The sequence below is a fragment of the Ovis canadensis genome, chromosome 21, assembly GCF_042477335.2.
Source record: "Ovis canadensis isolate MfBH-ARS-UI-01 breed Bighorn chromosome 21, ARS-UI_OviCan_v2, whole genome shotgun sequence".
In the NCBI taxonomy this organism is placed as follows: Eukaryota; Metazoa; Chordata; class Mammalia; order Artiodactyla; family Bovidae; genus Ovis; species Ovis canadensis.
In genome coordinates, this window is record NC_091265.1 from 42,840,197 (window position 1) to 42,851,665 (window position 11,469).

Here is an 11,469-nt window from a genome sequence, read left to right on the forward strand (position 1 = left end):
AGACGCACGCGGCTGAGGGGTGGCACAAAGCATCGTCTACCTGTGTCTCCCACCTCTCTGTGGTCACTCTGTTCTTCGGGCCCTGTGCTCTTGTCTATACCCAGCCGTCTTTGAGTGAGGTGCTGGTCACTCCAGTGCAGATCTTTGCAAGTGTAATCTCCCCCATGCTGAACCCCACAATCTACACTTAGAGAAACAAAGATGTCAAGGGAGCCCTGAAGAAACTGGTTCAGGGGTGGATTGTTTCAGAAGGAGGTCATTAGTCACTTGTGGGTAAAGATGATTTTTTTCCCCTCCTCATTTGTATATAAATTAATTTTCAAAATGTATCTATGACAGTTGTAAAGGTCTTTTTGCAGTAAAGAAAGTGGGGAAGCAACTCTAGCTGATCCAAACTGGTGGCATTTTCCCCATCTCAGAGACCAGGCATCAGCAAATATTTTTTCTAAAGGTCCAAGTAGTATGTATTTTAGGCTTTGGGAACCAGAGGGTCTCTGTCACAAATACAAAATTCTGCTATGATAGCATGAAAACAGGCATAGAATGAATGAATAAACATGAATGAGTGAAAAAAGATGAGGCTTAATCCAGTGAAATTCCATTTACACAAATAGGCTACAGGCAGGATATTCCCCACAAGCTATAGTTTGCTAATCTCTGTCAGAGGTTACTTGAATTTGAAATCAGTTTTTTTCAAGGCTACGTTGATAGTGGTTTAAGACTGGACTTTGACGTGGGCTGAGTCCCACCAGTGCACAAGCTGAACTATTGATCAAGGATGGTCAAGGAAGGGATGGGTGTCAGGAACACAGGCAGCACACCTTGGAGAGAAATCCACAGCATCTCAGTGAGACCTGCTATTGCTACAGGCTCATCTGAATATGACCCATGCTAAAGTTTGGCCACCTGATGCAAAGAAGAGAAACCCTGATGCTGGGAAAGATTGAGGGCAGGAGAAGAAGGGGGTGACAGGGGATAAGATGTTGGCTAGCATCCCAAACTCAATGGACATGGGTTTAAGCAAACTCCAGGAGACAGTGAGGGATAGGGAAGCTTGGTGTGCTGCAGACCATGGGATTGCAGACAGCCCGACATGACTTAGTGACTGAACAACAACAATGCCAAAAATAACGGGCTTCCCAGGTGGCTCAGTGGTAAAGAATCTACCTGCCAAGCAGGAGATGCAGGTTCAGTTTCTGGGTTGGGAAGATCCTCTAGAGAAGGAAATGGCAACCCACTTCAGTACTCTTGCCCGAAATCCCATGGACAGAGGAATTTGGCAGGCTACTGTCCATAGGGCTGCACAGATTAGACACAATTTAATGATTAAACAATAGCAACAATGCCTAGAAATGTACTGATACCTTTGGTCCTGGTACTAGAAATGGTTTGCAGCCAGTTTTCGTAGGCTTGAAGGTCATAGAGGTCATTAGTAGTAGTAGTGTTAATCACTCAGTCACGTCCAACTCTGCAATCCCACAGACTGTGGCCTGCCAGGCTCCTCTGTCCATGGGATTCTCCAGGCAAGTAGGTTACCATTTCTTCTCCAAGGGATCTTCTTGACCTAAGGATTGAACCCGAGTCTCCTATATTGCAGGCAGATTCTATACTGTCTGAATCACCAAGAAAAGAACTATCCATCTGAAATCTTGGTGTCCAGTCTAGGAAGTAAGAGAACCAAAAGAATGACTCAAGAGAAGTTGTCTGCATATGGAAAAATAATACTGAGAGGAACTTGGGACAATTGGCAGTTGTCAGGCTTTATCCTCACGTCTGTTCTTAAGTCCATCGAATTTTTTATTCCTAGAGGTTGTTCTTTTTTTTTTTTTTTGTAATCTGCTACTTTCATCTCCTGAGAGGGACCATTGCCTTACATCTCCTAGAACATACTGTTTCAAATGAACTAATAGTGGAGAAACTTTGACAGCATTTCTAATTCTTCCTAATATCATTCTATGATGTCATATTTTATACGTACAGTTGCTTATTTTCCTGTTAACAACACTCTGTTCATTGCACCTTCTGTTTCCTCTAGTGCACATGCCATAGGTAGTATTGAGTAAAGAATGTCATCCAACAAGTCCTAGAATATGAAATTGAAAGGTATCAATGTGTCTTGCTGTATCAAAACTCAGAGCACCCAAGGTTAATCACAGGAAGGAAAATCTTCAGTCCTTTTACAAAACGGTCTCAGATTTGTCCCTCTGTGTCTCACTTTTTCCTTGTTGGCTCTCACCCGTGGATTAATCAGAGGTACACACGTTGCAGGTTGACAATCTGAACCTGGTTTAGGCAAGACATTTTTTTCTCTGATTAAAAAACATGATGTTAAAAAAAAAAAGAAAAACATGATGTTATTAGAAGGATAGCAATAGAAACAAGGGATACGAAAACTGAGAACAAGTAAATGTAAAAAACAGATTGAGTTGTGAAGGCAGACATCACTCTCTCAGCAATGACTTCTTTATGAAAGCGCCTTCTCTTGGGGAAGGGGTTGTTCAGGACTGGGAACTCATGTATACCCATGGCTGATTCATGTCAATGTATGGCAAAACCAATACAGTATTGTAAAGCAAAATAAAGTAAAAATAAAAATTAAAAAAAAGAAAAGAAATGGAATAAAGAGCAGAAAAAAAAAAAGATGTAAAAGTGTGCTAGCAAAGAGATATGGCCTGAAAACACAAACCTCCAGGAAATGAAGTACTAAGAGTAAGATGGGAGCTGTCACTGTTCAGCTAGAGAATGTGTATGGGGGTGGTAGAATGAATTTCCAGACAGGAATAGCAACTTTACTCCAACACAAAGAAATACAAAAGGTGGAGGAAAGAAGTCATCTATTTGTTCAATAGACGTTTATTGAGCAGTCTTATATCCAAGGCACAATCTAAATGCTATTAAACCTGAAATACTATCAAGCCTAAAATCACTAGGGGGCTATTGACAAACCAGATGCAGACATGTCAGAAAGCCAAAAGAGCAAGGTATATGAGAAACGGTTGTTGGAAATTAAACTGTTTAGACAAAGAGAAAGCAGATATAACCAAGGATCTCAAATTTGTAATGGAATATTGAATGAAAAAAGGGTTAGATTCTATTGGTAATGTGCAAAGAGTAAAACAAGGAACATTTGCTAGAAAATTCAAGGAGGTAGGCTTTAAATGGAGGAGATAATTACTACAGAATGGTCTGCTTGGAAAGAGTGTCATTCTTGGCCCAGAAGCACTGGAGTGCATTCTAGGTTTGACAGAGGATATTCTAAACTATTCAGCAGCCTTTTCAAATTGAGAGTTTCAAATCCCACAGAAATTTCCTGGAAATGATCCTTGCACTTCATATCAGTAAGGAGAGCAGTGGTATACTTTTTTCCAATTTTTTTTTTTTTTTAATGAGCTAACAAAAGTATTTTAATGCATTTTTCCTTAAATAAAAGCTTTGAAAGCCTCTGTGTGTGGTTTGAATAAACAAGAGCAGCAATTTGAGGCTATGAGACTATATGCTCATGATTTGGTCACTGATTTGTTGAGTGTGTGCTTAGTCACTCAGTTGTGTCCAGCTCTCTCCAACCTCATGGACTGTGGCTTGCCAGGCTCCTCTGTCCATGGAATTCTCCAAGCAAGAATACTGGAGTGGGTTGCCATTTCTTCCTCCAGGGGATCTTCCACCCAGGGATTGAACTGGCGTCTCCTGTGTCTCCTGAATTGCCTGCAGATTCTTTACTTTCTGAGCCTCGGGAAAGCCTGATTTGTTGATATTGTGTAAAAATAACAACTGGTTACCCACTGCGTCTTTAAATTGTTTGTCTTAACTGTTTATATGTAATTATATTCACATTGGACTAATGGTTAAAAAGAGGAGGCATGAGGGAAAATGATACTGAGATTCAAACTAATACAGAGGGTAAATATGTGTGTGTTAAGTCGCTGTGGTTTCTGACTCTCTGCAATCCTCTGGACGATAGCCGGCCAGGCTCCTCTCTCTATGGGGCTTTTCCAGGCAAGAATATTGGAGTGGGTTGCCATTTACAGAAGATAGATGGATTGACATAAATAACACATTTGGCTCATGTTGAACTTCAGAAATTGTACTCATCAAATTTTGGTCTCTGGTTTAAAATCAACTTTAAGATATATAGCAACAATTATAACAAAGGTTTCATTTCTTTTCCTGAGGATATAGACTTTGCACCTGGTTTTTAAAATAACTGATAAGTGTTTACAAATAAAAGACTGAATCTTTCACTTTTTAACATTATTTTTTAAAAAATTTAAAGCATGAAGTGTTAAAATTTAGGCAGTGGGTTTTAAAAACTGTTTTTGTCCATGTATATGTCCTAACACTCAATGACATTTTAGTCTGTACTTTTTGTACATGTTTGGTAAACTAGCCAAACATAACATAATAAGACATTAAAGAAAACGTGGTAATAAATTATTTTTTGTTTTCCATAATCAATTCAAGATAAATTAATAGGGTACATTCTTTAGTGGTTAGAAATATATACACATGTTTTATATATTATTTAAAATTAATAACATTTTTCATGTATTACAGTTTTTAAAGTTATTTTTCTTGTGGAATATCTTGAGTATTAAAATAAAAAATAAATTATCACATGTGAAACGAATTGCCAGTCCAGGTTCGATGCATGATGAGGGTGCTCAGGGCTAGTGCACTGGGATGACCCAGAGGGATGGGATGGGGAGGGAGGTGGGAGGGGGGTTCAGGATGGGGAACACATGTACACTCATGGTAGATTCATGTCAATGTATGGCAAAACCAATACAATATTATAAAGTAAAAATAAATAAATAATAATTAAAAACAAGAATATTAGTAAATTCATGGGAGCTTTTCAGCCAGTACAGGATATAGAATATAATTTAGAAGTTCCTTTTGTGTAATTTTGTCATCCTCATCCTCTCAGCAGTTGTTGGACAGCTGAGCTTTTGTTAAGAAAATATCTTCCTTTTATTTATGGATTTGCCACTATGAGTGCATATGAACAATATACTATTTTTTTTTCTTTGGGTTTTAAAATTTGTTTAAAAAGACTAACATGTGATTGCCCTTATTCCCATCAAACTTGTTTTTGAGATTGATCAATCTTAACCCATATGGTGTTTTATTCAGTAATAATCTTTGCAGCAGTATATCTATTTTCTTAGTATTTTAAGAAGGTCAAATTTTAGCTTCATTCATCTTTTTGCTTTTGGTTTTCTTTATTTCATTAGTTTACTTATTTATTTATTTATTTATTTTAGTTCTCTGAAAATTAGTTGGCTGTCTGCCACATAAAAGATCAGTTCTCACATTTCCAACATTTGTGTTCAAGAGTCAAGTTTTTTGACTTCTTTTAAGTAAGAGAAGTTCCAGACTCAGCAAACATGTTTTGTGCTTAGTTGTACATAGTAGTATAAGTTATTAATAAATATTTGCTGATAAATACATTAATAGAATTCTGGGAAAGTCATGTGGAGAACAATTCCTCATTCAGGGAAGTCAACTTTGCCAATTGAGAATTCTGCTTTTAGGAGAATCTGATATAGGAAATTATATTTCCAAACCAAAGTATCATAGAAAAGTGTATGGGTTAAAGAGAAATTGAGGTAAAGTATATGAAATTGGATATTTAAAAGCATGAGATATATGGTTGCTATTTCTTATTCTAAAAAAGTATACCCTGAAACTGGGGAAATGGTTTCTACATATGGATGTGAGAGTTGGACTGTGAAGAAGGCTGAGTGCCGAAGGATTGATGTGTTTGAACTGTGGTGTTGGAGAAGACTCTTGAGGGTCCCTTGGACTGCAAGGAGATCCAACCAGTCCATTCTGAAGGAGACCAACCCTGGGATTTCTTTGGAAGGAATGATGCTGTAGCTGAAGCTCCAGTACTTTGGACACTTCATGCGAAGAGTTGACTCATTGGAAAAGACTCTGACGCTGGGGGATATTGGGGGCAGGAGGAGAAGGGGACGACCCAGGATGAGATGGCTGGATGGCATCACGGACTCGATGGACGTGAGTCTGAGTGAACTCCGGGAGATGGTGATGGACAGGGAGGCCTGGCATACTGCGATTCATGGGGTTGCAAAGAGTCAGACACGACTGAGCAACTGAGCTGAACTGAACTGAACTGAAGGTTGCGCTGTACCTCTTAGCTTTTCTCTAACTTCCCCAGGTCATTCACAGAAGTAGAAAGTATAGATATGTCTCTATCTTGTTCACATCACGGTAATGTCACAGGGGAGTTACCATCACTCACTTCTAATTACTCCCTTTGCTCAACAACCCCTGCAAAACAGGATTCATTCAGGAATGGGGTTCCCCAAGGGCTTCATGAGCATTTAAATTTTCACTATGAGAAAACAATGTTACTATTAGTGTTTTGCAAGAGATCTTTGCAGGAGGCAGAGGGACTTTCAGTTTTCTGTCACTTAACCTGAGTTTATTTCACTAAGAAGAAAGAGCTTTCCAGATTATGAGAGGAGATCCCTGATCCTAGTTTACGGTATGATATCAGAAGCAAACTTGGATGACAGATCCTAGAGAGACAAATAATACAGGGATGAAACTTTCTCCTTGCTAGTCATGTAAGTGCCACCCTCATCTCTCTCTCTCTTAAGTCCTCTTTTCTTCCTCAGCTATCCAGTGGGAAGGAGTTTTGGAGTCCCTGGTTTACAATTGGTCTCAAAGTCCAGGAAATAAACAGAAACTTGTGGCTAAGAATAGAACACTGCTTGCTTGGTTTGTCATTTCCCTCATGATATTGGCTCACCATCTCCAAATCTCCTTTCTTTACAACCAAGGCTTTGGTCTTGAATCAAAATAATTAAAAAATTGGACACTTAAATGAGCCTATCCCTGGACACCTTCAGTCCAGTTCTTTGCTTCTGTGTGACTCTCTTGATAAGATATCCAGGTCTCATTTTTTTTTTTTTTTGGAGACTGCAGATTATGTGGACTTCCCAGGTGGCTCGACAGTAAAGAAGCCGCCTGCAATGCAGGAGCCACAGGAGATGCAGTTTTGATTCCCAGGTCAGGAAGATCCCCTGGAAGAGGGCACAGTAACCCACTCCAGTATTCTTGTCTGAAGAATCCTACGGACAGAGGAGCCTGGTGGGCTACAGTTCATGGGGTCTCAAAGAGCCGTACAAGACTGAAGCGACTTAGCATGCACTCACATATAGATTATGTAGCTCTTGTCTTGGGTCATCTTTTACAGCACAAAGCAAAGCTTCTTCTTGGGTTCAGATGCCATATAGGTAACAGAGAAAGTTCAACTATTCAGAGGATGCTGCAAAAGAGAAACAGGTGTATGATCAAGCTTCTTTACATGGTTGTTTAGGAAGACTAATATCTGATAGTGTCATGTAAGTCCTTGTACAAGACAAAACAACTGAATGATTTCCTTTCCAGTTATTCACGGAGCTGTTTCATCATCTCATTCATCAGATCTTTATTAAGAACCTACTCTGTGCTGGTCACTGTTTTCTGCACTGAGGGTATAGCAGTACATGTCAAAAAGTACTAACTCTTCTAGACTTTATATTTAAGTGTGTGTGTGTGTGTGTGTGTGTGTGTGTGTGGTGTTTCATGGAGAGACAAGATGGGTTTACATTGTTTACTAAAGAGAACTGGGAGCATTTTTAGTGCCTGGTGACATCAAAAGGAAAAACATAAACAACACAGAGGTGAAGGACAAAATCTGACAAGGTCAGTAAAGCCACAGTCCATCACAAGTGCACACAGTGGAAAAACTCATTTCAGGGGAAAAAAAAAGATTTAAATACCTAGCTCTGCCATGTATAGTAACCTCAAATTAGGCAAGTTGTTCACTCTTCCCTAATGTTCAGAAGTTTCCTTTTCTATACATTTATCTCAAAGGGTTACTGGGAGGATTAAATGAACTGAGATCATGTTAAGTAACTGCTTCAAACTGTTATGAGGTTCAATCGTAGGTCTCACCAGAAAACAGATAAAATATAATATTTGTCAGCAGTAGTGGCTCACAAATATAGTGGTTCTCAAGTTTCATATCTAGAGACATTAAAGAGCCTTTATCTGGTTTTGAGGCTTCTGATACTCCTCCACTCTGAGGGAGCATATGTTTGTATGGGCATCACCCTTCCCTTTAAAAGCCTTGCTCCAACATTAAAAGTAGTGTTTTAATAAAGGATATTTGCATTTAGAATCAGTATGATAAAAATATTTGGTATAAAAACTATGATGTTTTGCTATGGTAGCTGCATTCCAGGTTAAATGCTCTGTAATTTGGCTTAGACATAGTATTTCCTTAACTTTGAATCAAAACGCTGTGATGTCCCTCACATACTTCATTTCTCCAGTACATTCAGTCTGCTGACGTCAAACCAGGACATTCTTCCACATCCTCTGCTTCCGTTTCCTTCCACAGGACTGACAATCACAGAGATGAAGAACCGCTCTGAGGTGACTGAGTTCATCCTGTTGGGAATTCCGCACACAGAGGGGCTGGAGACTCTACTCTTTGTCCTGTTCTTGCCCTTCTATGCCTGCACCTTGCTGGGAAACATGTCGATCCTTGTAACTATTCTTTCTGCCAATCGCCTTCACACACCCATGTATTTTTTCCTGGGGAACCTGTCTGTGTTTGATATGAGTTTCTCCTCTGTGACCTGTCCTAAAATGCTGCTCTACCTCATGGGCCTGAGCCCTCTCATTTCCTACAAGGACTGTGTCTCCCAGCTCTTCTTCTTCCATTTCCTCGGCAGCATCGAGTGTTTCTTGTATACCGTGATGGCCTATGACTGCTTCACCGCCATCTGTCACCCTCTGCGGTACGCAGTCATCATGAACCCTAGAGTTTGCATGGCCTTGGCTGTGGGCACGTGGCTGCTAGGATGTGTCCATTCCAGCATCCTGACTTTGCTTACTTTCACGCTGCCATACTGTGGTCCCAATGAAGTGGCTCACTTCTTTTGTGATATTCCAGCACTCTTACCCTTGGCTTGTGCTGATACATCCTTGGCTCAGAGGGTGAGCTTCACTAACGTTGGCCTAGTATCTCTAGTCTGCTTTCTCCTAATCCTTGTGTCTTATACTCGGATCACCATCTCCATCTTGCAGATTCCATCAACTGAGGGCTGTCGTCGGGCCTTCTCCACATGCAGTGCCCACCTCGTTGCCATCCTCTGTGCCTATGGACCCATCATTACTGTCTACCTGCAGCCCACACCTAACCCAATGCTAGGAACTGTGGTGCAAATTCTGATGAATCTGGTGGGACCAATGCTGAACCCTTTAATCTATACCTTGAGGAATAAAGAAGTAAAAACAGCTCTGAACAAAATATTGCACAGGACAAACCATGTTTCTGTGATTTAAAAAGAATGGCTGGAAGGGTTGATGATATAGAGTTCTTTCTGCCCCAATATGCGAAATTTTTCTCTGGAATTCTTACATGTGGCTTTTCAGCCCAAGCTGAATGGTGTGGATGGGTATGTCAAAATATGTCATCATTTTGCCTGTTTTATTTTCTTGTATTACCTAACCCCTTCCTCATAGCTTCAGAATAGCATGTTGTTATTATTCAGTCACTAAGTCATGCCTGACTCTTTGACCCCATGGACTGTAACCCACCTGGCTCCTCTGTCCATGGGATTCTCCAGGCAAGAAAACTGGAGTGGGTTGCCATTTCCTTCTCCAGAGGATCTTCTCAACCCAGGAATCGAACCCTGCAGAATCGAATCTGCATTAGGAAGCAGATTATTTACCACTGAGCACCAGAGAAACCCTCAAAATAGTATAGTCTTGTTATCCTGCTTTCCTTTCCTTCCTCCTCCCACTAAAAGGAAGGAAGATTGCCTTTGCCATTGCACTTTTCCTACCTTTTCTACTTTATTTCCTGCTAAACTTTTTTTGAGATAGGACAGTGAAAGATGAACTCCCCAGGTTGGTAGGTGTCCAATATGCTACTGGAGATCAGTGGAGAAATAAATCCAGAAAGAATGAAGGGATGGAGCCAAAGCAAAAACAAGACCCAGTTCTGGATGTGACTGGTGATAGAAGCAAAGCCCAATTCTGTAAAGAGCAGTATTGCATAGGAACCTGGAATGTTAGGATCATGAATCAAGGCAAATTGGAAGTGGTCAAACAGGAGATGGAAAGAGTGAACATCAACATTTTAGGAATCAGCAAACTAAATTGGACTGGAATGGGTGAATTTAACTCAGATGACCATTATATCTACTACTGTGGGCAAGAATCCATTAGAAGAAATGAAGCAGCCATCATAGTCAACAATATAGTCCAAAATGTAATCTCAAGAATGACAGAATGATCTCTATTTGTTTCCAAGGCAAACCATTCAATATCACAGTAATCCAAGTCTATATTCCGACCAGTAATGCTGAAGAAGCTGAAGTTTAATGGTTTTATGAAAACCTACAAGACCTTTTAGCACTAACACCAAAAAAGTTGTCCTTTTCATTATAGAGGACTGGAATGCAAAAGTAGGAAGTCAAGAGACACCTGGAATAACAGGCAAATTTGACCTTGGAGTACAAAATGAAGCAGGGCAAAGGCTAACAGAGTTTTGCTGAGAGAATGCACTTGTTATAGCAAACACTCTCTTCCAACAACACAAGAGAAGACTCTACACATGAACATCACCAGATGGTCAATACCAAAATCAGATTGATTATATTCTTTGCAGCCAAAGATGGAGAAGCTTTATAGAGCCAGCAAAAACAAGACTGGGAGCTGACTATGGCTCAGATCATGAACTACTTATTGCCAAAGTCAGGCTTAAATTGAAGAAAGTAGGGAAAACCAGTAGACTGTTCAGGTATGATCTAAGTAAAATCCCTGATGATTATGCAGTGAAAGCTAGAAGTAGATTCAAGGGATTAGACCTAATAGATAGAATGCCTGAAGAACTATGGATGGAGGAATGTGACATTGTACAAGAGGCAGCGATCAAGACCATCCCCAAGAAAAAGAAATGCAAAAAAGGCAAAATGGTTGTCTGAGGAGGCCTTACAAATAGCTATGAAAACAAAAGTGAAAGGCAAAGGAGAAATGGGAAGATATAACCATTTGAATGCAGAGTTCCAAAGAATAGCAAGGAGAGATAAGAAAGTCTTCCTCAGCAATCAATGCAAAGAAATAGAGGAAAAGAATAGAATGGGAAAGACTAGAGATCTCTTCAAGAAAATTAGAGATACCAAGGGAAAATTTCATGCAAAGACGGGTACAATAAAGGACAGAAATGATATGCACCTAACAGAAGCAGAAGATAAGAGGTGGCAAGAATACACAGAAGAATTGTACAAAAAAGATCTTCACGACCCAGATATTCACTATGGTGTGATCACTAAACTAGAGTCAGACATCCTGGAATGTGAAGTCAAGTGGGCCTTAGGAAGCATCACTATGAACAAAGCTAGTGGAGGTGATGGAATTCCAGTTGAGGTATTTCAAATCCTGAAA

General features: G+C 39.9%; 1 protein-coding gene across 1 annotated transcript; it reads left to right on the forward strand.

Moving 5' to 3' along the window:
• The first annotated feature begins 8,430 nt into the window (after nt 1–8,430).
• On the forward strand, nt 8,431–9,363 carry LOC138427240 (olfactory receptor 10D3). Its single transcript, XM_069566605.1, has one exon. The coding sequence runs from the start codon at nt 8,431–8,433 to the stop codon at nt 9,361–9,363; it is 933 nt and encodes a 310-aa protein (XP_069422706.1).
• The last annotated feature ends 2,106 nt before the right edge of the window (nt 9,364–11,469 follow it).

Coding starts and splice junctions, on each gene's coding strand:
- LOC138427240 (XM_069566605.1), top strand. CDS start 8,431: ATGAAGAACCGCTCTGAGGTGACTGAGTTCATCCTGTTGGGAATTCCG.